The sequence below is a fragment of the Watersipora subatra genome, chromosome 10, assembly GCF_963576615.1.
Source record: "Watersipora subatra chromosome 10, tzWatSuba1.1, whole genome shotgun sequence".
NCBI lineage: Eukaryota > Metazoa > Bryozoa > Gymnolaemata > Cheilostomatida > Watersiporidae > Watersipora > Watersipora subatra.
In genome coordinates, this window is record NC_088717.1 from 55,511,275 (window position 1) to 55,533,792 (window position 22,518).

Here is a 22,518-nt window from a genome sequence, read left to right on the forward strand (position 1 = left end):
CCCAACTGAAGAAAGACATGATGACACTCATACATGATAAGTGCTGCGACAAGACAACTACCGCTGTTCTACCACTCTAAGGCTGTTTTAAATGACTGCTCCACAGTGGCGCAGAAGAGAAATAACAAGATATTTGATGACTCACATCATCTAAGAACTGCTGCGGAAATGGCTTCCTGTTGTATATACTGTCAGCAACTCTTGAAGCAAGACAGTACTGACTCAGCCAGTTCCACCGCTTTTCAGCCATTGCTGGAGCAGAGTCTAATTCTAGATCTGAAGCTAGGGCAACCAGCACCTAAAGCATAAAATAATAGAGTGACCGTGTTGAGATGTTAAGGAAAGCGGTGACCTGTTCAGCAAACATCCATCTAGTGAAATCTGGTAGCAGTTCAGTGAATGAGTCACGAGTATGTAACAAGCAATTTTTTAATAATTTGTTTTTCTTTCTACCAGCAATTAATATGTTCGTCCGCTCATATTTTATTGTCTTTTGTCAATCGGTTGTCTGATTTATTCCCCTTAAAAGTCATTGGTTGTATCGTTTGGTGAACTGTAAGTTATGATTTTCCTATGACAGCCACTATTAGGCAATACAAGGCTTCTCAAAAGAATACATAGCATGGTAAATAACTGTAGCTAGGAGAAAGCACTAGCAGGTTGGATAGGAACAATAAAAAATATTTGGTGTTAGGTCTGCGGTGAAAATGTATAAAAAGTATTGCTAAAAAACCTTATGAGAACAAGCTGTAAACTGTTAAAATATTTTCAGATAAAGGTATTCTAATCATCAAGTCATTCTCACATCAAGTCATTCCATTATCAAGTGATTCTCACATCAAGACATTCTCACATCAAATCATTCTAACATCAAATCATTCTAACATCAAGTCATTCTAACATCAAATCATTCTCACATCAAGTCATTCTCACATCAAGCCATTCTCACATCAAGTCATCCCAACATCAAGTCATCACAACATCAAGTCATTCTAACATCAAGTCATTCACATATCAAGTCATTCTCACATCAAGCTTTTGTCTCAGACATCCAATGTTTTTAGCTAAACCTCTAAGCTGCTGTTGAGAAAATAACTGTAAAGCTGAAGGAATGGAAGGCTTTTCACAAAGAAATTACGTTTGTTCAGTTTCATTCCTTCAAAGGTTATGCAAAAAAACTAATGGAGCCACCCTAAAAACTAACCTTGAGTATATACTAATGAGTCAATGTAAGCCATTAGACCATGACTAGATAAAAATAATCACGGCTAACATTCATGACTAAAGTGATACATTTGTGAAAGACCATACCAGGATGAGGACAATCACCTATTTGAGACTGACACTAATCTCCTACCTTGAAGAAAGGACTGTGCGACAGATGCTTGCAAGTCCTAACCAAAGACTCTTCATATGTGTACTGCTTGTGAATGGTCTCTGGCAGACTCTTGACAAGGGCTGATAACTCAGAACTCTGCCACTGCCCTCTCGTGTCACTTTCTGAAGTTGTGTAATTTCCTTTCAACATCTCAGAGATGCTGAAATTAATAGACATCAGAAATATTTCTAGTTAATAATACATAAGGGAATATGAAAGAGTCAACTGTTTTCTAAGAAAACAGATTAATAATAAAAGTATTTTTTAAAAAGCCAAATCAACCCAAAAAGAGAGTTTATTACTGGCAGCCTACACACTGAAAACAATATTTTGAAACTGTGCAACCATCCAGATAGCAGATTAAGGTGGACTATGTAAACGGAAAAATGAAAATGTTTTTTTTAGTAAAGTTTAGTTTAAAAATTCAAAACAAAGATCTTCTAGTGCAACTACAAAATCAAAACTTTGAATCGCTTTTGCTCTTGACCACCTTACTTGGTTCTAAGCATAGTTGTATTAGAAGTATCTCTGGATAATGTGCAGACTACTCCTTAGACACCTGCGGGTGCTTTACTAACTCATTAGTGACACAGTGATACAAAGGTGCATATATGGCCAACTCAATACCCAAAAATAGTGACATGAGAGAGCTGTGGGTGGTCATGATATAAAACTCACATGCCATTTTATAACTATAGGTGGTCATGATTAACTTGCAACCAAAAGTGCACATGCCACTAGATACCTGGGGGTGGTCATGATCCGCCGAAGCTTGTGAAGAGCCCACATCCGCTGATGTGAAGGAAGTGTACTCAGCTGTGCACAGACAGCCAAAGATGCTGCTAGTCTAGGTAACATTCTGTCAGATGCTGCTGACAAAATGATATCCAAGTCGAGCAGGGTCATCACCAGCTCCATAGATGGCTAAGAAAATGAGAACTCCACAAGATGCAAGTTTGCAAAATTGTGTAGTGCTGCCCATCAGATGTTTTGATACTATAAGTTATTTACTGTTACTAAATGGATAGCAACAAAAAAACTCAAAGCAGTTTTTAAAATGCTGAAGACTAAAAAAGAACAGCCAAAAGCAATGAATCAGCAAAAAAGCACCTTAGAGAGGATTGTCCTATCTGAGAAAGAGACAAGGGATGGCTGAGTGGGCATAACAGGGTAGACGGTGAACCTCCAACCCCAACCATTAACGGAACCATCGCTTGTAAACCTCCATTCGAGCTGGTCACCAGGGACCCTCAGCTCAGCACTCCACTCAGAACATTCTCTACCTGAAAACAATGAACCACAGTCTAACAAATAAGAGTAAAAGTGTATGCAGTTGTGAACTATCTGCAGAAGCATGACAAATGTACATCAACTGAAAATTACAAGCTCGAGTATATGCTTAAGAACAGAAGACCACATGAAATTATAAAATTTAATACTAAAAGGTGAAAAACTATAAGTAAAGGTAATCTCTTATAGGTTTCTCATCCTCATGCTGAGACCTGGTAACAAACCAAGTTTATTGTTACTCTTCATAATCTACTAAGGCTATGAGTCAAGGTCGGGCCATATTCTGTACTTTTACTGGCATTTCAAATGTTAATATTTGCTTGCCGACCTGATCTGGTGGTCATGTGACGTCCATGAGCATCAAGAATGACTAATGGGTCGTGGTTCCTCTCCGTCGATGAGTTCTTATCAAATTGAACCCTCAGACACTCGGCTCCTGCAGAGAGTAGAAAGTCATTACTACTACTAGAGGTAATAGTAAAACATGATTTACATTTATTCATTATTTTCCATTTAATGTCTTACTTGATGTGTTTTTTCTTTAGTGTCCATATGTATTTGCAAAAGCTCTGTTTGCTTTTTGCTAGATTTTTTTGTAAAGTCTGCTACGCAACAGTCCAAATATAGGGTGAATCTGCTTTAATTGTATATAGAATGAGTAAATCGAATTTTACTAAATTTGATACCCATATGTAAAAGCCGAGATGTTTATTATGGCACGTGAAAAGAGAGCACTAATTATCAAGTTACCCACCAGGTATCTTAACCTTGCCATTGGCGAAGGACTCATCTGCGTATGGATGAGCACTTTCTACAACAACTGGCTTACGCTGGTTTAGAGTGCTGTCAGAGCTGCCAGCGATATCCTCAAGGTCAGTAATGTAGAGCTCAGTAAGCATGTCAGCCACCTGTAAAAAATCAAAGAGGGATTGTGGGTAATGAATGGACTGAGAGTAATGGAGGATGGAGAGTAATGGAGGATGGAGAGTAATGGAGGATGGAGAGTAATAGAGGATGGAGAGTAATGGATGATGGAGAGTAATGGAGGATGGAGAGTAATGGAGGATGGAGAGTAATGGAGGATGGAGAGTAATGTGGGCTGAGAGTAATGGAGAGATAAAGAGTAATGAGAGAGAGGGGGAGGGGCTGAGAGTAATTGAGGGAGAGAGAGAGAGTAATGAGGGCTGAGAGTAATTGAGGGATAGAGAGTAATGGGGGCTGAGAGTAATTGAGGGATAGAGAGTAATGAGGGCTGAGAGTAATCGAGGGATAGGGAGTAATGGGGGCTGAGAGTAATTGAGGGATGGAGAGTAATGGGGGCTGATAGTAATTGAGGGATAGAAAGTAATGGGGGCTGATAGTAGTCGAGGGATGGAGAGTAATGGGGCTGATAGTAATTGAGGGATAGAAAGTAATGGGGGCTGATAGTAATTGAGGGATGGAGAGTAATGGGGCTGAGAGTAATTGAAAGATAGAGAGTAATGAGGGCTGAGAATAATGGAAGGATAGAGAGTAATGGGGGCTGATAGTAATTGAGGGATAGAAAGTAATGGGGGGCTGATAGTAGTTGAGGGATGGAGAGTAATGGGGCTGAGAGTAATTGAAAGATAGAGAGTAATGAGGGCTGAGAATAATGGAAGGATAGAGAGTAATGGGGGCTGAGAATAATGGAAGGATAGAGAGTAATGGGGGCTGAGAGTAATGAAATGAGAGAGAAAGAGAAAAGAGAGAAAGACAGTAATAAAGGAGTTAAATGTAGAAGGATCAACTGATGTTGAAACAAGCCAAGGCAAAAGACCTCAAATAACAACCTGTAATGAACAATAAAAACTATGTGCAACAGAGAGAATGAATGAGAGGCCAAGTTGTAACACAAAAAATACTAATGAGAAAATAGTGAGAAGCCATACATGAAAGAATGAAGTTGATTGACAGGAAATCGTTAATCAGCAGGATGAACTTGTGATAACTTGTGAATGGTAATAGCACGAATGCACTATGCTTGTGCAGTATTCGAATCTAACAGTGACAACCTTAGATAGTACCTACAAAAAACTATTGTTTACCAGCTGTCAGGCAATTAGTTTTACATTTCAATAAGAGAAAAGGTTTGTTCTCAATGTCAGCATGACAAAATGCGCTAGAGCTCACACACAACGCACAAAAGCAATACATCACCAGTCATGCTGAATGTGTGAATTTTATTTGTCCAAATATGACACCAGACATGCTGAATGCGTATATTCTACCTGTCTGAAAGGCTTGGTAAGTGCGCAGAGCACCCTAGCCACCGCCTCCTTGCCGTGTCCCAACTTGTCAGTACGATTGGCTATTCCTAACTTTAGCAAGTCTACGAGCATCCGCGCATCATCGGCTGACATCTTGCTGGTGAACTCTGTGAGGTCATGCATGGAGCGCTGAATTGGTTCGCCAGGAGAAGGCTCAGCATCCTAAAAAATACAATTAAAACAATAAATAGCACAAAGTAGAGTACAATGTTCAACCTCTGCCAAGTATTTTCATGTTTTTGCTAATATAAACATGAACATATCGGTTGGCAACAAAACATGAATACACTTGTTATTTTTAACGCTAGAATTATTTTAATCGGGCATGAAAAACTCGGCATTGTAAAAATATATGTGACAGTGCTATATATGATGCAGACATAAAAGCATTCGCGAGAAGACAACTCGCTGTATTCTGAGTGGTTTACCTATGGAGTAATACTTTTAGTTTGCCAAAAGATTAAACAGCTGTGCAACTCTTTTATTTGCTGTCCGCCTACACTGCAATTCTAGCTATTTTACGTCAGCAAAGTTCCTTACAGTTCTGTTTGAAATAACTCTATGGAAAATGTGCATCAATATACCTCAAAAACCAAAGACTTGAACCACTTTTTTATCAGACAGGCTAAAGAAAAAGAGACCAATTTGGATGTTTGTATTACAATTTATTATGAACTACATCGTGAATGAATAACAAGCTGCCTGGAGTCTACCACTTAGCAATGCGCATACAGAGAATATTACATCTGAAGATAGTAATTAATATAATGGAAAAATTAAATATTTTGCTATTTTAAGATAATTCAAATGTTATAGAAATCCTGTTTTTAACATATAAAAATGTAGAATGAAAATTTTATTATAAATTTATAAAGCAACAAGTTAATAATATCATAATGTATATCGAAACTAATTTTAGATTCAGCTCATAGGTCTGCCGTTCATGTGGTGCAATCCAACGCTGCCGAATGCACAACTATATTGATAGATTCGTTTTTGCGATAAATTAAAAGTAATTTTTAATCTTGAGCAAAGTTTATGAAAAGCCTTAAACAACAAAAAAGCTACAATAATCATGGATTGTATGTAATCGGTTGCATCACTAACATGACAATATACGGTATTTACCATAACCCGCTCTACCGTTCACAAGCAAGCACACCAAACGACTAGAGACCGTCTCACGAGAGAATTACTCCAAATTCAAATAAAATTGCCTAGCTTATGATTTCTGAAAAATGAGCGGACAGCTACTGTCAAAAGCTGATTCCAAAGTGCTGCGGATAGCTGAAGATCTTTACCTGCAGGTCTACGTCGCCTCCACCCAGCTCAGCAATATCTTCTCCAAGAATTAACTCTATGTCACTGACAGATAACTACAAAAAACCATGACTGACACGATTAGATGTACGCCATTGAGACAACGAATGCTTCTCAGGTTATGACCAAACTCGTTACAAGAAGACTAACGCCTCTAAATGAATAAAACTGGGTCATGTTTACTACTAGAAATTCCACTGTCATACAGCCCACGACCAAAGTGATATTAGAAAAAAAGAAAGGGTACTGACGGTTGAGAAATGCAATATTAGCAGTCAAATGGCACTGCAGCGCAACAGGATAACTGCAATGGTAGCTGTAATGTACTGGATGTGGGTGTTATTATATACAACAAACAGCAATAATGAAAGAAAAAGATGTTTATATTTTCCCCCTGCAATAGGAGAAATGCAATATTGGCCAATATTAGAAGTAAAATGCACTGATATTATTAGAATAATCAATATTATTAATATAGTAATAATAGAAAACCAATGCACAATTTTGTTTACATTTAAAAACGTCATAGCTAACAATATCGAGAAGTTGTGGTATTTATATAGATTTTTAGAAAATTTATTTAAAAGGTGTTTGATCATGACAAACAGAAATAATGAAAGCAAAATATAATATGTGTATTATAATCTCTCCCCTGCAATAGGAGAAATGCAATATTGGCCAATATTATAAGTAAAATGCACTGATATTATTAAAATAACCAATATTATTAATATAGTAATACAGCAATAATAGAAAACCTATGAGCGTTCACGCGTCTGGAAGATTTCTGCAAACTGCAGCAAAATAAAAGCTGTTATAAAAGTGTTATAAAGCTGTAGGCCTAATCTACTGTAATGTATGTAATTCAACAATAATAAAGAAATGTTTATTATAACTCTGAAATGCAAAATTAGAAGTAAAATGGCAAGCTACTGTGTACTATACACAGTTTGAAAGTTGGTTGCGTTGAATGTAGAATGGTTTTGATAGCGATCTCTAATAGAAAGCGAGTATGAGCATTCACGCGTCTGAATGTTTCGTGCAAACTGCAGCAAAATAAAAAATGTTCTCGTCATAAAGGGGCGTTGTAGTTCGGCCCTAGCTTGTACATAAGTTGTAAAGAATTTTGGCTAACGTTTTAAAAAATGAAACCTTCGGTGATTGGACAAAAAAACATAGGCTGATAAACTGTGTACCACAATTTTGTACCAATAAATCGGTCAACGCCTCAAACGGTCTACGTTTATTACAGAAACCTTCGAATAAATCCAATTACAAGTAAACAATGCCATAGACTGGTGAAATGTACACGTTATTTTTTCGCGAAATGCGCACGACTTAATCGTTCTATTCTCTGTCGCCCGCCGTTTCAATTTCCAGTCTTAACTTTTATTAAACCAAGCTTTTCAAGCGTTTTGTGACGATTTTCGTCCTAATAAATCTGTATATTTGTGTATAATCCGATCAGATGAGTAAGTTTTAAGAGAATTTCGATAATTTACAAAGACTTGGTAACATATTTAAATAGGTCTATATGTGTTTTGTATCGTTATTATACTTTAACTAATCTACAAAACCATGGTTAAATTTGTTGATGAAATTTTATTACAAGGGTTCGTCTCATTGTTGATGAATAATTTTCGTAAGTTGTGTGCACATGCATTTATCATAAAAATTCCCAAACTTCGCATCAGCTCGTTTGGTCGTGGGATAATAAGAAACGTGTCTGCCCAAAGCCATGCTAAAAGGTTAGGAAAGAATGCATCATGCAGGATTCGAACTTGCGAATTTCAGCATGGTAGACATCTAACATCTGCGCCAATCTAATGCCTACTGCCATTCCAGAATAATTGTACATATAGTTATTACACCTGACAATCTAGACTACCAGGGTGCCAGTTATATATACAAAGACTCTATTAAACAATATAATGCTAATAGATGGTTTTACTTACATCTGTTCTTAGGGCCTTTTACTCACCACTTCATGGTAATGTTGATCTTTTACATGACCATGATAACACAGTATACTAGGAATGATTTTGGGACAAGCAAAGGAACGATGAATAAGGAAAGGGTGAAGGTCTTACCAAACGAGTGAGCCAGTTTTTATCTCAAAAAGACGTAGTCATGCATTGCTCAGGAGGTTGCTTGGTGACAGTGACAGAAAATATTTTGATTAAATGGAAATGCTAGAAAGGTCATGACCAGCAGAAGACTAAATGAATGGGTGAGCATTAGGGCTAGAGGGACATCTGAACTTGATTAACGCTAAACAGCTCGCATAATTATGGGATAGTTGAACTGGATTCGCAGAAGAGTTTTCCGACTGGCTTTACCTTGTTGAACGAGCTGTAACGGTATCTAAACTTCACGCCATCAAATCTCTGATCCGATGCAGGAGCTCATTGTGCTTTTAGAGAAGAGCTGACTAAATGGCAGGGGGAAGTTTTTCTATGACTTACAAGAACCTCAAAAGATGAATAAAAAGGCTGTGCCTATCGTTTAAAAAATTGTGACCACCAGCCGCACCGCCTCGGTGAAGATAATGACAACATGCAAAAACTGGGAAGGTTACAGCAAAGCCTGAAAATGTTGCAACAAAAACTGGGATTGTAGCAAAGATCGGGAGGATTGTAGCATGCGAGTTAAGGCTCTTTGAACTACCTCAGCAGGTTCATGCGCTATATCAGGCAGCACCTCTACTGTAGAGAGGTCTTGTTGGGTATTGGAGGAGCGTGGAGTGAGCTGAGCAGGTGACATCATGGGACTCACGCTGGCCGGAGTGCTGATGGTAAGATTAGAGGCGAGATCTCGTTCAGGATACTGATCAGGTTGTAGGGGTAGTAGGCCTGACCTCTCATACTCCTGGTGCATAGCACTTACTAAACTCTCTCTGCAAGTACATGTGTACAAATGTGCAGACTAGAGTTTGTCAATAGACCTACAAATACTTTTATGATAACAGTGAGTAGTCAGCATGGGCCAGCATGCTGATTATTCACACATCTACGGAAGCAGACACAGCCAATCCTTCATTGCTTAATAAAGGATCATGCATTTTTCATTTAGCCAAATTATTATGACTTACATTATGTTTCTATTGTGGGGATAATGCAGATTTGGAATTGCGCACACATTGAGCTACTGTGCAACTAAGTGTTTTAATGAACGGTTCCGCCTGTTATGGATTAACGCGAGTGCTATGTTAAAATAAAAAAGAATTCTATACCAAAAGTCAGTGGCGCACTCCTGTCTCGTCAAATTAAAATAGGAATGACTGAAGTGTGGAAAATGTTTAAAATGAAATAGCTTGCAAGGCATTTTCTTGTGCATCATTCGCAAGTGCCGTTTCCATCTCTTGCAAGCACGAAACACTTGATAAACAAAACTTGCCTGACTTTGAAATTTTTGCCGTTTTTTTCCGGATGAGGCAAACTTGTGGATTAATCATGTCATGGAAACATAGTGTCAGTGTCTGTCTGTGAGTTTTGCACTCACTTGTGGTTAATTTGAAAAAAAAGTGATCAATAAATATTTATCACCATTTCATTCTGACCAAAAGAAATCATGGTTGCAACTGATCTTCCTCAACCAATGAATTGCATTTCAGTTCTTTATGCAATTTACCTGAAAGACTTAAGAGTTGCGCATAACTGAGAGTGTAGATCAACCCTAGCTAGAGTCCATCTATAACTAGCCTTAGACCACCCACCTCGCGAATGTAATGGAAAGAGATTTGAGCAGATGACCCAGTGCTTCTTCCTTCATTTGATAAGAATCTAGGCTAAGAATGACCTTGGCTAAAGACGGCCTATTGTGATTAGTACATGCTGAGACACTGCTGTTTGTGTAAGAGTTGTCCTCTTTTTCTACGAAACCTGCAAATAAATGATCTGTTGATGCAAGTGCATCAAGTTCGACAAACCAACATGGTTTAAGGTGTTGAGTGATTTCCTGAATCAAATTTGCTTCTAGCTCTCTTTTGCTAAGAGAAGATTATTTCATTTCTTAGCAAAACAGAGCGAAACAAAAATATGAGATATCATCTCTTAACTCAGCTTTAGACGATGTGACCAGAGATGTGCACAAAAAAGAAGCCGTGTCAGAAATAAAATGGTTCCAGATGTCCAATGAGACCCAGAAGTCTTCTACCAAGAAGTCTCAAATTACCATAGAAGGAAGGTAAATGTGTCATACAAGCAGGAGGTTCAGGAGAAAGATAAGTGAGCAACTGCATTCAATTATTCTCAGTGCTGCCGGCAGAAAGAAGTTGACAGCATGCGAGCTCAATACACTACCTGTTCGACGCTTGAGCACTGCTCCTGAGTTCAGAGTATACTATTAGTGTCAACTCAAAATGAGATCTCTATCTCAACCATCCAATAGCAATCAAATCTTGCATAGGAAGTAAATGCACTCAACTGGGTGGTCAGTGTTATGAACACGGTACAGCATTTCATTGTCTAATCAGAGTGTTGCTGCCAAGGTGAAAGCTAATGTAAGTGAAACCAAACCATATTTGTACCCGAACAGAGTTAATTCTATGGATTCGCAGCCAAATATTCACCAAATATAATGAAAACAATAACCTTTACTATAATAAGAGCCGTGTCCGTCTGCCTGAAGCCACGCTGAGAGCGTTAGGAAAACCTTGACTATTCAAATTTTGCTGCCATGCGCACTACCAACTGCAACACCAAACCACCTTGCAGCGTTATGGAATAATTGTGCACATAATGATTCCACATGAAGATGATCTCTCACAGTGGACGTGAATTATACTAGTGCGATAGTAATGATATTTCAAAAATAGTAATGATGGTTAGCATAATGATATTAATAATCACAGCAATACATTAAAGATACTCTCAGTCTTAAAGAATGTACAATGTACATTCTTTTAAGACTGAGTTTACTAACTCTAGTTAGTACACTTCCCACAGAGATGGGAGCGTTAGATGTAGAAATCAAGGCTATCAGGTTGTGAACTTTGAAAGTTTGGATGTGTTAAAAGGCTGTACTGCTCAGATCAAGTTAAATCATTCATGACCTCCAAGTCTCTTGTAAGGGAAAGCATTTCAATCAGTCAAATCATCAATAATAATGGTCATTAATTATCTATTCTGAGGTGAGTCTACTGTGAACTACTTTAGCTAGTAATGGTGAACAAGTGGCCATGGAAGCACCAATGTATTGAAAAATCGAGTTACTTGCATTTTCTTTTAACAACAGCAGCATGTGCTGATATTGTGAAACCAAAGTGATTGGCTGGCTAACTGACGGTGTCTTAAATACCTATGAATTAGATGGAACGAGGGAGAAAAACAGTATAACAGCTGAGACAACTAACTTTTTTCTAAACAGATGTAACATATATGTCTCAACAGATGCAACTGGAGTGCCATCTATGTCTAAACGGATGTAACTGGAGTGCCATCTATGGAAACTGAATAGAGTAAAGTGTGAGTATAAAAGAGTGAAAATGAAAGACCTTACCGAGAAGTGAAGCACCGAGTTGATCTTTGTCCATCTGGAACATTACTGGCTCATGGGTGATAGGTGAACTGACATCTGTGGTAGCCCAGGCTACGCTGTGACTAGAGCCACATGCTACCTTGGTGATGCGGTAAGCGTCTAAACCTTGTACCAGACAAGGCTTTTTGTTAACGTTAGTAGAGCTGTTTCCTTGCTGACCATGGTCATTGTCTCCCCACGCATAAACCTGTGTACACGAAGTACATTATATTTCAGACTTTATATAAAGAAGATACACTACATTAGTAAAATTATATTTTAGTGAAATTACTAAAGATGGAGTGCAAAAACTAATCTTTATTATAGTAAGGGCTGTGATGATCCGCTTGTTTGAACCCACAGTTGGAGGCTGGGAAAAAAGGGTTGCATCATATGAGTGTCGAACTCACGACTTTCAACATGGTACATCACCACGCTAACAACTGCTGTAGTCGACCGCCTTCACACATACCACAATAATTGTACATGTAGTTATTACATCTGGCAATCACTCGCGGCACACTAAACTTCCAGGGTACTAGTATATATAAAAAAAAAGAATGTTGCAATGTAGAGAGTACATGACATTATGACAACATGTGGTGGTGTGAGGAGCATATGGTGGTGGTGTGGGGAGCATATGGTGTGCCAAGTTATTGTGTATTGAGAAAAGTACAATCATGTGTAAAGCCAAAACACACCGGAGTGGGACATATTCGCCTATTTGCAAGAGCCATATGCTCCTTGCGCCCATATCCGCAGTCTATGTTCAACTCTGTCGTAAAGCATTCCAATGAAAAACTTAATTCAGAATTTGTTCAGAAATATCTTGTAAGCATATGAGTGATCAACAACAGGAAGCTTTTATTTCACAAGACATGATTGACTAACTAAAGTCTTTGACACGGCAGACTGGCAAATTACCATTACCATTACTGGTCTTATGCAAGTAGCTGGGATGGCATTTGTTGTTTGAAAAGGTGTTATCGACTATCGTTGGAGTTGTCCCACCGATAGCAATAGTATCAAATTATCAATGAGCAGACAGAGTTCACCAATAATAATCGAGTGACTTGGCAGCTGGTAAAACTATCAAATTATCGTGCCTGAAAAGATCGAGGATTGTGGGAAGGAATAGGAAAAAGTGTTCGAGTTATCAGAGTGTTCAAGTTATCAGAGCACTGTCACAAGTCCATGTATTTATTAGTAGATAAATGTACATATACAAACTATATATAAATCAAACGCATAGATGGCTTGATGCAAATTAAAAGGCTTCTAGTGTTAAGTTTAAAAAAATTCATCAGAAAGTACAGAGACTTGTCTATCACTTGAGATTGGTTTGTTGTTTGAAGTGATGTGACTGCCAGGACGTTCTCAGATTAAAATTAGCCAAACTTGATCGCTGTTGAAATGCTCAGAAGAAAAGACATCTTTTTTGAGCGTTTTAACCAATGATATACAGCCCCCAGGAATCTACTATATAAACGTCAATCGTTGTCTGTCTGCGTGTGTGTGCGTGTGTGATTGAGTGTCCACCTTACAGAGTACCGTACTTTTCGGACTATTACCCGCTACTAGGTATCTAGGGCGCATTAACGGGAATCTCCGGTTAGTACACGCCTCTATACATTATAACCTATTCATCGTTTTTACACAAAAATCACGTCATCTCTGGTTAGCGTGCGCCTCTTTACGGTGCCCAATGACACTGGTGCGTTTGAAACAGCAAAGTTGCTGCCGTATTAAAAAGCACCGTCTTGAGTTCTGCGGCCTATACAAAGGTGCCTATACAGCTATACAAATGTACTAATCATTAAATAAATTAATGAATTGTAATTTACATGCGATTAATATTTACTGCCAACGTGTACCGAGGTCACGCGAATGTTGGTTTCTTGCGACTGGAAAAAAACGCAGTTCTCACCTACTAAATTTCTACATAAAAAAAGGTAAGTACTTTTTATTCAATGTTGTATTGTCTATGAATTGCCACATTTCCACTACATAACCCTTTCACTTGCGTCCATGTACAAATTTAGGTATCGGCTTACTGCCAGCCATTTTGCCGATATTGCTTAATATGTATACAATATTTTTTCAATTTCGAACTCCATCTAGAACGTTTGTTTTGGTTATATATTTCATTTTGCCAACATGTTAAAAAGCACTGCTATACAAAAAATTCGTTGTATCTATACTTTGTGCATTGATAAAGCGATGTGAAGCTACAAAGCAAAACGATCCTCTACAATATTCCTTATTCTTACAAAACCATTACTTTCATCGACATCAGAGTCAGTGTTGATATTGCTTTTTAATTATCTGTGTATTCACAAAAATCTGAATCGGCTATAATGTCATCAACATAAGTAGTTATTTGTTTTCTAATTCGGACGCCGTTGATGAACTTACACAAAAATGTTCGTTTTTAAGTTGGAAATCCCCAAACAAAGATTAAAATATTAAACTTTAAGCTAATTTTATAGAGAAATCTTAGGACAACACTGTCACTACCATAAAAGTTCTAAAGATCGTTGGTCATTTTATCAACGAATAATAAAATTCAGTTACTAGCAATTGCTGGGAAAGTCGCAAAAATGTGTCTACGGCGGTCGACCATAGAAAACGCATGAGTCTACTTCGGTGAAAGGGTTGAAAACGTTGGATTTGCCATTGTTTGTGATAGTAAACATGTTCATTTCCTTCTGAGTTACTTTTGCTTTTTTTCAGCTACGAGTACTACACAACTACAGCTACTACAGAACTTGCACGGTTACAGCTACTGCGTTTTACTTACTAAATTTCTACATCGAAAAGGTTAGTACGTTTTATTCAATGTTGTATTGCCTATGAATCGCCACACCTCAACTACTTAATAATAATGGATTTGCCACTGTTTGTGATAGTTGGACAAGTTAAATTCCTTCAGAGGCTGAGCTACTAATTTTTTTTCCAGCTACGAGTAGGCCTACTGTAACTTACTACTACAGAACTTGCACGAGTACCCCGAGAGTTGCGATAGGCGATGGTGAAAAGAAAGAGAGCAGCCGGTATCGACTTACTGTCACCCTGCTTTAGCCATGACCAGCTGTACGTCGCCTGCTAAAAAGTAGGCACAAACCGACAACTGTTTGTTCATACACCCGACAAAAAAACAAATGATGTTGTCTATCCGCAAGTGTTGCGTTGAACTAACATTGTGCTATTGTTATGTCATGCTATGTTCTTCATGTTCTGCTATACCACATGCAGCATTTTCTAACATATTTTTCAGTATATATATATTTTCATGCATTTGTTATCCTTATTGTATCTCATAGAAAGGCTATCATGTTGTCGTTATGTTCTATTATTGTGAGGTGCTAATGCTGTATCTGCCTCGACAGCATACTGTCTGTGTTGTAATAGATATAAATTTTATCGACACAACCTCATCACTGTTTGTATATACCATGTCAAAACACAGGCTATAGACGAAAAACTGGTGAGCTATGATTATGGTTTAAGCATGTAGTCTCCATTCAATAAATGCTAGCGATAGCAAAATATTTTGTATAATTTTTTAGAAGATGCAAAACTTTCCAATACTGCCAGTTTGAAGAACTTCAGTTTGCCTAGCAATGTCAATTTCATTATCAGTTCTCTGTACACAAATAGGCCAATGCCGATTTGAGTGGTTTGAGACTGATGCATTGTAGACTAGCTGTAAAACGTATTGCAGATTTCCATTGTTCTCCCAACATTATTGACGTATATGACGGCATATGTGTATGCATAGTGTGATCGGGGCAAAAAATTTCAGTAGACTGCATATTTGGAGTTGTTTTACATTGTGAAAGACAACTCTCAATCAACTTCTTGCTGTACATGAATCTGTTCCCGTGGACGGGTAATGCAGCTAGCGGTTTGGGGTCGTGGCATCACTCGAGGATGCGCGGGAGACCTTTTTTGCCCCGAGTGCAGCGAGAGTATCCAGGCGCGGCTTTCCGGATGAATGAGTTGGCGAGTGCGAGGTGATTGATTGCGAGGCGATTGATTGCGAAGCAATTGAGTGCTAGGCGATTGATTGCGAGGTGATTGATTACGAGTGCGAGGCAATTGGTTGCAAGTGCGAGGCAATTGGTTGCGAGTGCGAGGCAATTGGTTGCGAGTGCGAGGCGATTGGTTGCGAGGCGATCGATTGCAAGGCGAGTGCGAGGTGATTGATTGCGAGGCGGGTGCTGGCCGATTGATTGCGAGTGCGAAGCGATTGATTGCGAGGCGAGTGTAAGAGCGCGATTGTCAACTGCTCAGCGGGTAAAGACTGGTCAGCCAAGGCGGGGGCGCGGCGGCAGAAGTGCGCGATCGTCAACTGCAAATATAGACGGGTATGGACGGGCACATGAATCTAGACACACGAATCTAGAATATTCACTAGATTTTACACGCATCTAGTTGTAAAACACATTGCAGATTTCCATTAATTCTCCCCAACGTTATTGACATGTTGACCGATTTTTCTTCAAGTTTATTCGAAGGTTAGCTCACTTTTCTTAGCTTTCGGAGGGCCATCGCTATGCGGATGATTGGCAAAATTTGATTTTTGCAAACCTTTAGAAAAGTCGTTAACCAAAATATTTTGCCGATGATGGTAATAACGATGTCTAAGAACTACTAAAAGTTGAGGTTTGTCTCTATGGCTTGGAATAAAGTGATATTCTAAAGCGCTAACAACCGTCGTAGTAGCCGTTGGGCAAAAAACTGTTCGAGTTAACCAAGTTGAGGTCGAGTTATCTAAAGCAATTTATCATTGCGTGGGAACGGACCAAACCAATCCATTTGAGTTAACCTTGTGTTCGAGCTATCCGAGGGCGATAACTATCGGGTTATATTATTTTTTATTATTCGATAATGATATATTTGTTTCGAATGTTTCGATAGGCTAAAAATAGGCAACATATTCATATCGAGAAAGACAACTATCGACTATCGAAATCGAGTATCGAGCTATCGTGCAACCCTAAGCTGCTTGCTTGTGTACACATTCAAGAGATCAATAGCTCTTATAAATACATGTAATTAGGGTCGTTAGCACACATACACAGCAAAGATAAGCCGTACCATCTTAGTTCAAAGCTTACCTCTCCGCCGCTGGTCACCGCCAGGCAGTGCAGAGCACCGACAGAAATATGGACAATCTTCTTTCCTTTTAGTCCTTCAACCAGCTGGGGCTTGCGAACATGCGTATCGGCACCATGCCCAAGTCGGTAGTAATCTCCCTTGCCCCTAAACGATGCAAACTATTACTCTACCAAATGCATTAAGGAAATGAAGTGCTGTTCAAAATTTTCTCGTTTTATAGAAAAACATAGCTGTAGTTAGAATAAAAGGAAGATTGGAACAGAACAGCTAGAGAGTGCTTCTGCTGAGCCCTTTGACTCATTAAATATGAAATAAAAGGTTTGCGAATGAACTCTAAAGCGTATGTAAAACACCATACCACAATATATCATTACTAAAATATCATCAATCGTACATTCTACCACAAGTATTACGATGATAATGTTGACTAAAAGGTACGAACTGAGACTGAGGAGATCCAAAAGTTTTTTTCCGACATCATGGAACAATAATTTACGTAAAAGAAGGTTTGCGTTACAAGAGAGTCTACTGTATCGTGGGAAAGTAATTGCATATTCAGTAATACGCACCATGTCCAGACCTCTCCTGCTTTTGTGAGAGCAACAGAGAACTGAGCACCACATTCTATCTGACACACACCCATTCCCACCAGCTTTTCTACCACCTGTGGCTGACTGCATCCTTCACTTCCACCTCTCCCTGTAACACAATGGCACCGAAGTCGACTGTAAGTTGTTTCTGTATCCATTAAGGTACGGATCCTCCCATAATGGTAAGCTAAGGATCTCCCCTGATGCGTTTAAACCTTTTCTTGTGACTCACCGAGTTTGCCAAAATCACCATCTCCCCAGGAGAAAACCAAACCTTCTTCCGTCAATGCGAGCGTCTGGGCATCTCTGCTTCCACAAGCAACTTGCACCACACGGTGTCCTGAAACAAGTATGAACTTATAATTAAAAGGATAACTCCGAATGAAAATCTGTGTGTAAACGGTTTCAGTTAAGTAATACAAGAGTTCAGGTCAAACTAAAGTGTATCTCAACTATCAGCAGTCTTATAGGAAGTGACAGAGACACCTGCCGCACTTCTGTATGACAACTTTCAGACTCCTTTATTCGTGTACGTAAGAAATTGAACAAATGTAGTAGCTAAAGCAACTATTAACATCATTTTGATGCTTCTTCCTGTCAGCCGCCAAAAAATCCCTACAGAACTAACTGGCAACAAGCGTAATCTTAAGGTTTGGCTAACAAGTGACAATGATGCTCATTTCATAAGTTGCCAGAACTGCATATGCCTAGCTTTAAATCTGAATCACTTCTGTTTCATTGTGTCAGTTATGATACCAGAGTATGAGATTGCTCAAGTCAAGTGCTGAACAATGTACAAAGGCAAAACACTTAAATTTTTAAAAATGTCTAAGTTCAATGCTGTGAACCTATGTAAACTTTTACAGAGTGAGCAGTCTCAATAGGAAAATGTAATGTTAGAAGGAGATAGCAACACGATTGGTTTAGCATAATAATCTCATAAAACACATTAGTTTTTCAAACTCGATTAATCTTTCTGTCGCAGTCTATTTAGTATTGCTTCTCTGATTCATATCTCCGATAATCGTTTTATTTATGATACAGAACCAAATTCTAAATGACCACATATGTTCAATGAACAATCGACCTGATTAGCAAGTTACCAAAATGTTTAAGGTACTTATGCTCGCCGACTAGAAAAACTCATATCAACCTGACGTGAGAAGAAAGAGCTAACAAGTTTGCCTAAAGACTACATATAACCTAGTATAGACATATAGTTATCATAAGTTGATGATTACATTACTACACAGAATGTTATCCTTGATTAATCTATATAACCAAAACAACTAGTAAAAGCAATGATAATGAGGAGTCGCAGTGTCCAACTGGTAGCACACCTGCCAAATGGTGGCGCACCAGCCAGCTGGTGGCATACCTGCCAACTGGTGGCATACCTGCCAACTGGTGGCATACCTGCCAACTGGTGGCATACCTGCCAACTGGTGGCATACCTGCCAACTGGTGGCATACCTGCCAGCTGGTAGCACATCTGCCAAATGGTTTTCGCACCTGCCAGCTGGTGGCATACCTGCCAACTGGTGGCATACCTGTCAGCTGGGAGAACACTTATTCATTGTTAGGGCACTCAACTCACCTGCCAACTGATGGTATACCTGCTGATTGGTAGCATACTCAACTCACCTGCCAATGCTTTGACCTGTTTAGGCCTGAGCTGCGTCAGGTTATCCCCGTGACCGAGGCGACCATATTCACCAAGGCCCCACGTATACAACTCCCCATTAGAAGTGATACAAGCACTGTGAGCGCTCCCACTTGCAATATCCCGCACCCTCTTAGACCGAAGGTATTCGACGAGGTGTGGGGTCTCACATGTTCTATAAATCGCAATGAGATAAATACATATAGGCTATATCCATACAAGCACATGTACAGTACAGTATGACATATCCATTGAAGCACATCTACACTAAAACATGTATTTTCCAAGCAAACATCTGGTTAACTCCATGAAATGCAATGACCAAACTTTAGTCACTTACGGCTACATCCACAAGTCAACTGCTAGCAGGGTGAGCTCTAGACTTACACTTACATCTTACTATAGTGACCTAGTTTACCATCGTCGCCTTCTCCCCATGAAAAGACCTTTCCATCTACAGTTAGTGCAAGAGCGTGTCTTCCACCGGAATGCACTGCCACCTTTTTGACGACATACTGTCCGAGAGCTGTCAGCTGTTCTGGCACTGAAACATTTCCTGCTGACAAACCTAGCCCCAGCCTGCCATTCGTCGCTTCACCGCATGCGTATACCTTGCCATCTTGAGTCACGCAGAAGAGACTTTTGGAGCCACCCGCTATCTGTGTACACTTTAAACTCGATAGTGTCTCATTTAGCACAGGCAGCTTGACCTTAGATCCTTTTGGACCACCCAACTGCTCCTTGTCGTTGAGCCCCCAGCAAAAGACATGTGTGTGAACAGTCTTCTGAATGTTAGATGTCTTCTTGCTACTTGGTTTAGCTGTAGAAGTGCTAATAGCCCCTCCTGGAATGATTGTTGCATCATCAGAATCTGAGGCTAAGAAACTGTAGGCCATAGTGGATAGGTCAAGGTCATCTGAATAAACCCTTCCTTGAAAGTTTAGGCCATGGACCTTGCAGTCAATACCAGAGTTTTTGCACTGCAGAATGACTATTTCAATGCATCGATAGTACTGCAAGTAGAAGCAAAACCCAGTACTTAAAAGTTAATAAACTATTATTGCTGATGAAAATCCTATTGAAATAATGCAACAATCTTTGCAGGTCTAAAAGGCTGATCAACTGGCCATTAAAAGCTGCTATATAAATAAAATTACGAAGCACCCCAATTAAATTACCAAGCACAGATCTAACCAGATAGAATAACTCTATTATCAATTATAATAACTCCATTAACTCCCTGTCTAGCAACAATCGACAAGCTCAGACAGGTGTAAGCAGATGTTGCAATGGATACATAAAGCGAGTAACCAAGTTGGCTGCTGTCAATGAGCAAAAGCGGCTTAACAAGGTTTAGTATGAGCTCCATCTCATCATTTGTGTATATCACAACCGAGACAGCTTTCTGCTTTTCCAAAAATACAGAAAGCTATATTACTGCTAGTGCGATGTGATATTCCGCGTAATCCAAGCAAAAAATTAAAATAGCTCTATTAGTCAGTGGCACCTCGTTACGACCAGCTAACAGAATCTAACATAGGCACTTCTATATAGCTAATGTAGGCACTTCTATATAGCTAATGTATGCACTTCTATATAGCTAATATAAGCACTTCTATATAGCTAATGTAGGTATTTCTATATAGCTAATGTATGCACTTCTATATAGCTAATATAGGCACTTCTATATAGCTAATGTAGGCACTTCTATATAGCCAATGTAGGCACTTCTATAAAGCCAATGTAGGCACTTCTATATAGCTAATATAGGCACTTCTATATAGCTAATGTAGGCACTTCTATATAGCTAATATAGGCACTTCGATATAGCTAATATAGGCACTTCTATATAGCTAATATAGGCACTTCTATATAGCTAATGTAGGCACTTCTATATAGCTAATGTATACACTTCTATATAGCTAATATAGGCACTTCTATATAGCTAATGTAGGCATTTCTATATAGCTAATGTAGGCACTTCTATATAGCTGATGTATGCACTTCTATATAGCTAATATAGGCACTTCGATATAGCTAATGTAGGCGCTTCTATATAGCTAATGTAGGCACTTCTATATAGTTAACATAGGCACTTCTATATAGCTAATATAGGCACTTCGATATAGCTAATGTATGTACTTCTATATAGTTAATATAGGCACTTCTATATAGCTAATGTAGGCACTTTTTTAAGGCAGCGGGTTTTTCAGTAGCTCTAGTTGAATATGTTGTGTGTGAACAGCATCCTGCCTTAAAAACATCAGCAATTTTGCTGAGATTATCATAGTGCCATTTGATGTTTTGCGCTTATTTCAATGCCTTGATTGTCTACAGGAGATAATTCATATTTTGCCAAAATAAAATATTGCGATTTTCCTCTTTTAAAAACGACTTTTATGAATAAAAACTCTAACAGCTGCAGGTGTGACCAACCATTGTCAAAAGGACACCCTCTAGATTGCGATTTAACGATATTGTTTTACTAGTGTGAGACAATTCTACCTCTATCATTGTGTATCTGTAGCTAGACCTGCCACTTATGCTATGGCAATTATAATAAAGCTGTCAAATTTCGCTTGCATTATTAAGATAATAGGTCTGCGAGGCTGTTTATTTAAACATGTCATGTAAACAAAAAATCCTACTATATTTATAAAACATATTACGGGATTTGCTATAAAAACCTCATCAACTCTGCATATTAATTTAAATCAATTGATACCCTCACAACGAAGTTCATCATGATATGCTATACACTCTAATAACCGTAATTGTTCATCATGATATGCTATACACTCTAATAACTGTAATTGTTCATCATGATATGCTATACACTCTAATAACCGTAATTGTTCATCATGATATGCTATACACTCTAATAACCGTAATTGTTCATCATGATATGCTATACACTCTAATAACCGTAATCGTTCATCATGATATGCTATACACTCTAATAACCGTAATTGTTCATCATGATATGCTATACACTCTAATAACCGTAATCGTTCATCATGATATGCTATACACTCTAATAACCGTAATCGTTCATCATGATATGCTATACACTCTAATAACCGTAATCGTTCATCATGATATGCTATACACTCTAATAACCGTAATCGTTCATCATGATATGCTATACACTCTAATAACCGTAATCGTTCATCATGATATGCTATACACTCTAATAACCGTAATTGTTCATCATGATATGCTATACACTCTAATAACCGTAATCGTTCATCATGATATGCTATACACTCTAATAACCGTAATCGTTCATCATGATATGCTATACACTCTAATAACCGTAATCGTTCATCATGATATGCTATACACTCT

The 22,518-nt window shown here is 38.6% G+C and overlaps 1 protein-coding gene across 1 annotated transcript in view; it reads right to left on the reverse strand.

Moving 5' to 3' along the window:
• Positions 1-22,518, reverse strand: part of LOC137407224 (E3 ubiquitin-protein ligase HERC2-like) — a 97,972-nt gene that overhangs the window by 15,794 nt on the left and 59,660 nt on the right. Inside the window, 16 exon segments of the mRNA XM_068093830.1 lie at positions 146-298; positions 1,358-1,528; positions 2,072-2,302; positions 2,489-2,661; positions 2,997-3,104; positions 3,423-3,576; positions 4,918-5,118; positions 6,258-6,332; positions 8,944-9,172; positions 9,992-10,157; positions 11,776-12,001; positions 16,917-17,061; positions 17,487-17,616; positions 17,740-17,847; positions 19,152-19,345; positions 19,564-20,183. Of these exon segments, the coding sequence (XP_067949931.1) occupies positions 146-298; positions 1,358-1,528; positions 2,072-2,302; positions 2,489-2,661; positions 2,997-3,104; positions 3,423-3,576; positions 4,918-5,118; positions 6,258-6,332; positions 8,944-9,172; positions 9,992-10,157; positions 11,776-12,001; positions 16,917-17,061; positions 17,487-17,616; positions 17,740-17,847; positions 19,152-19,345; positions 19,564-20,183 (3,084 nt within the window).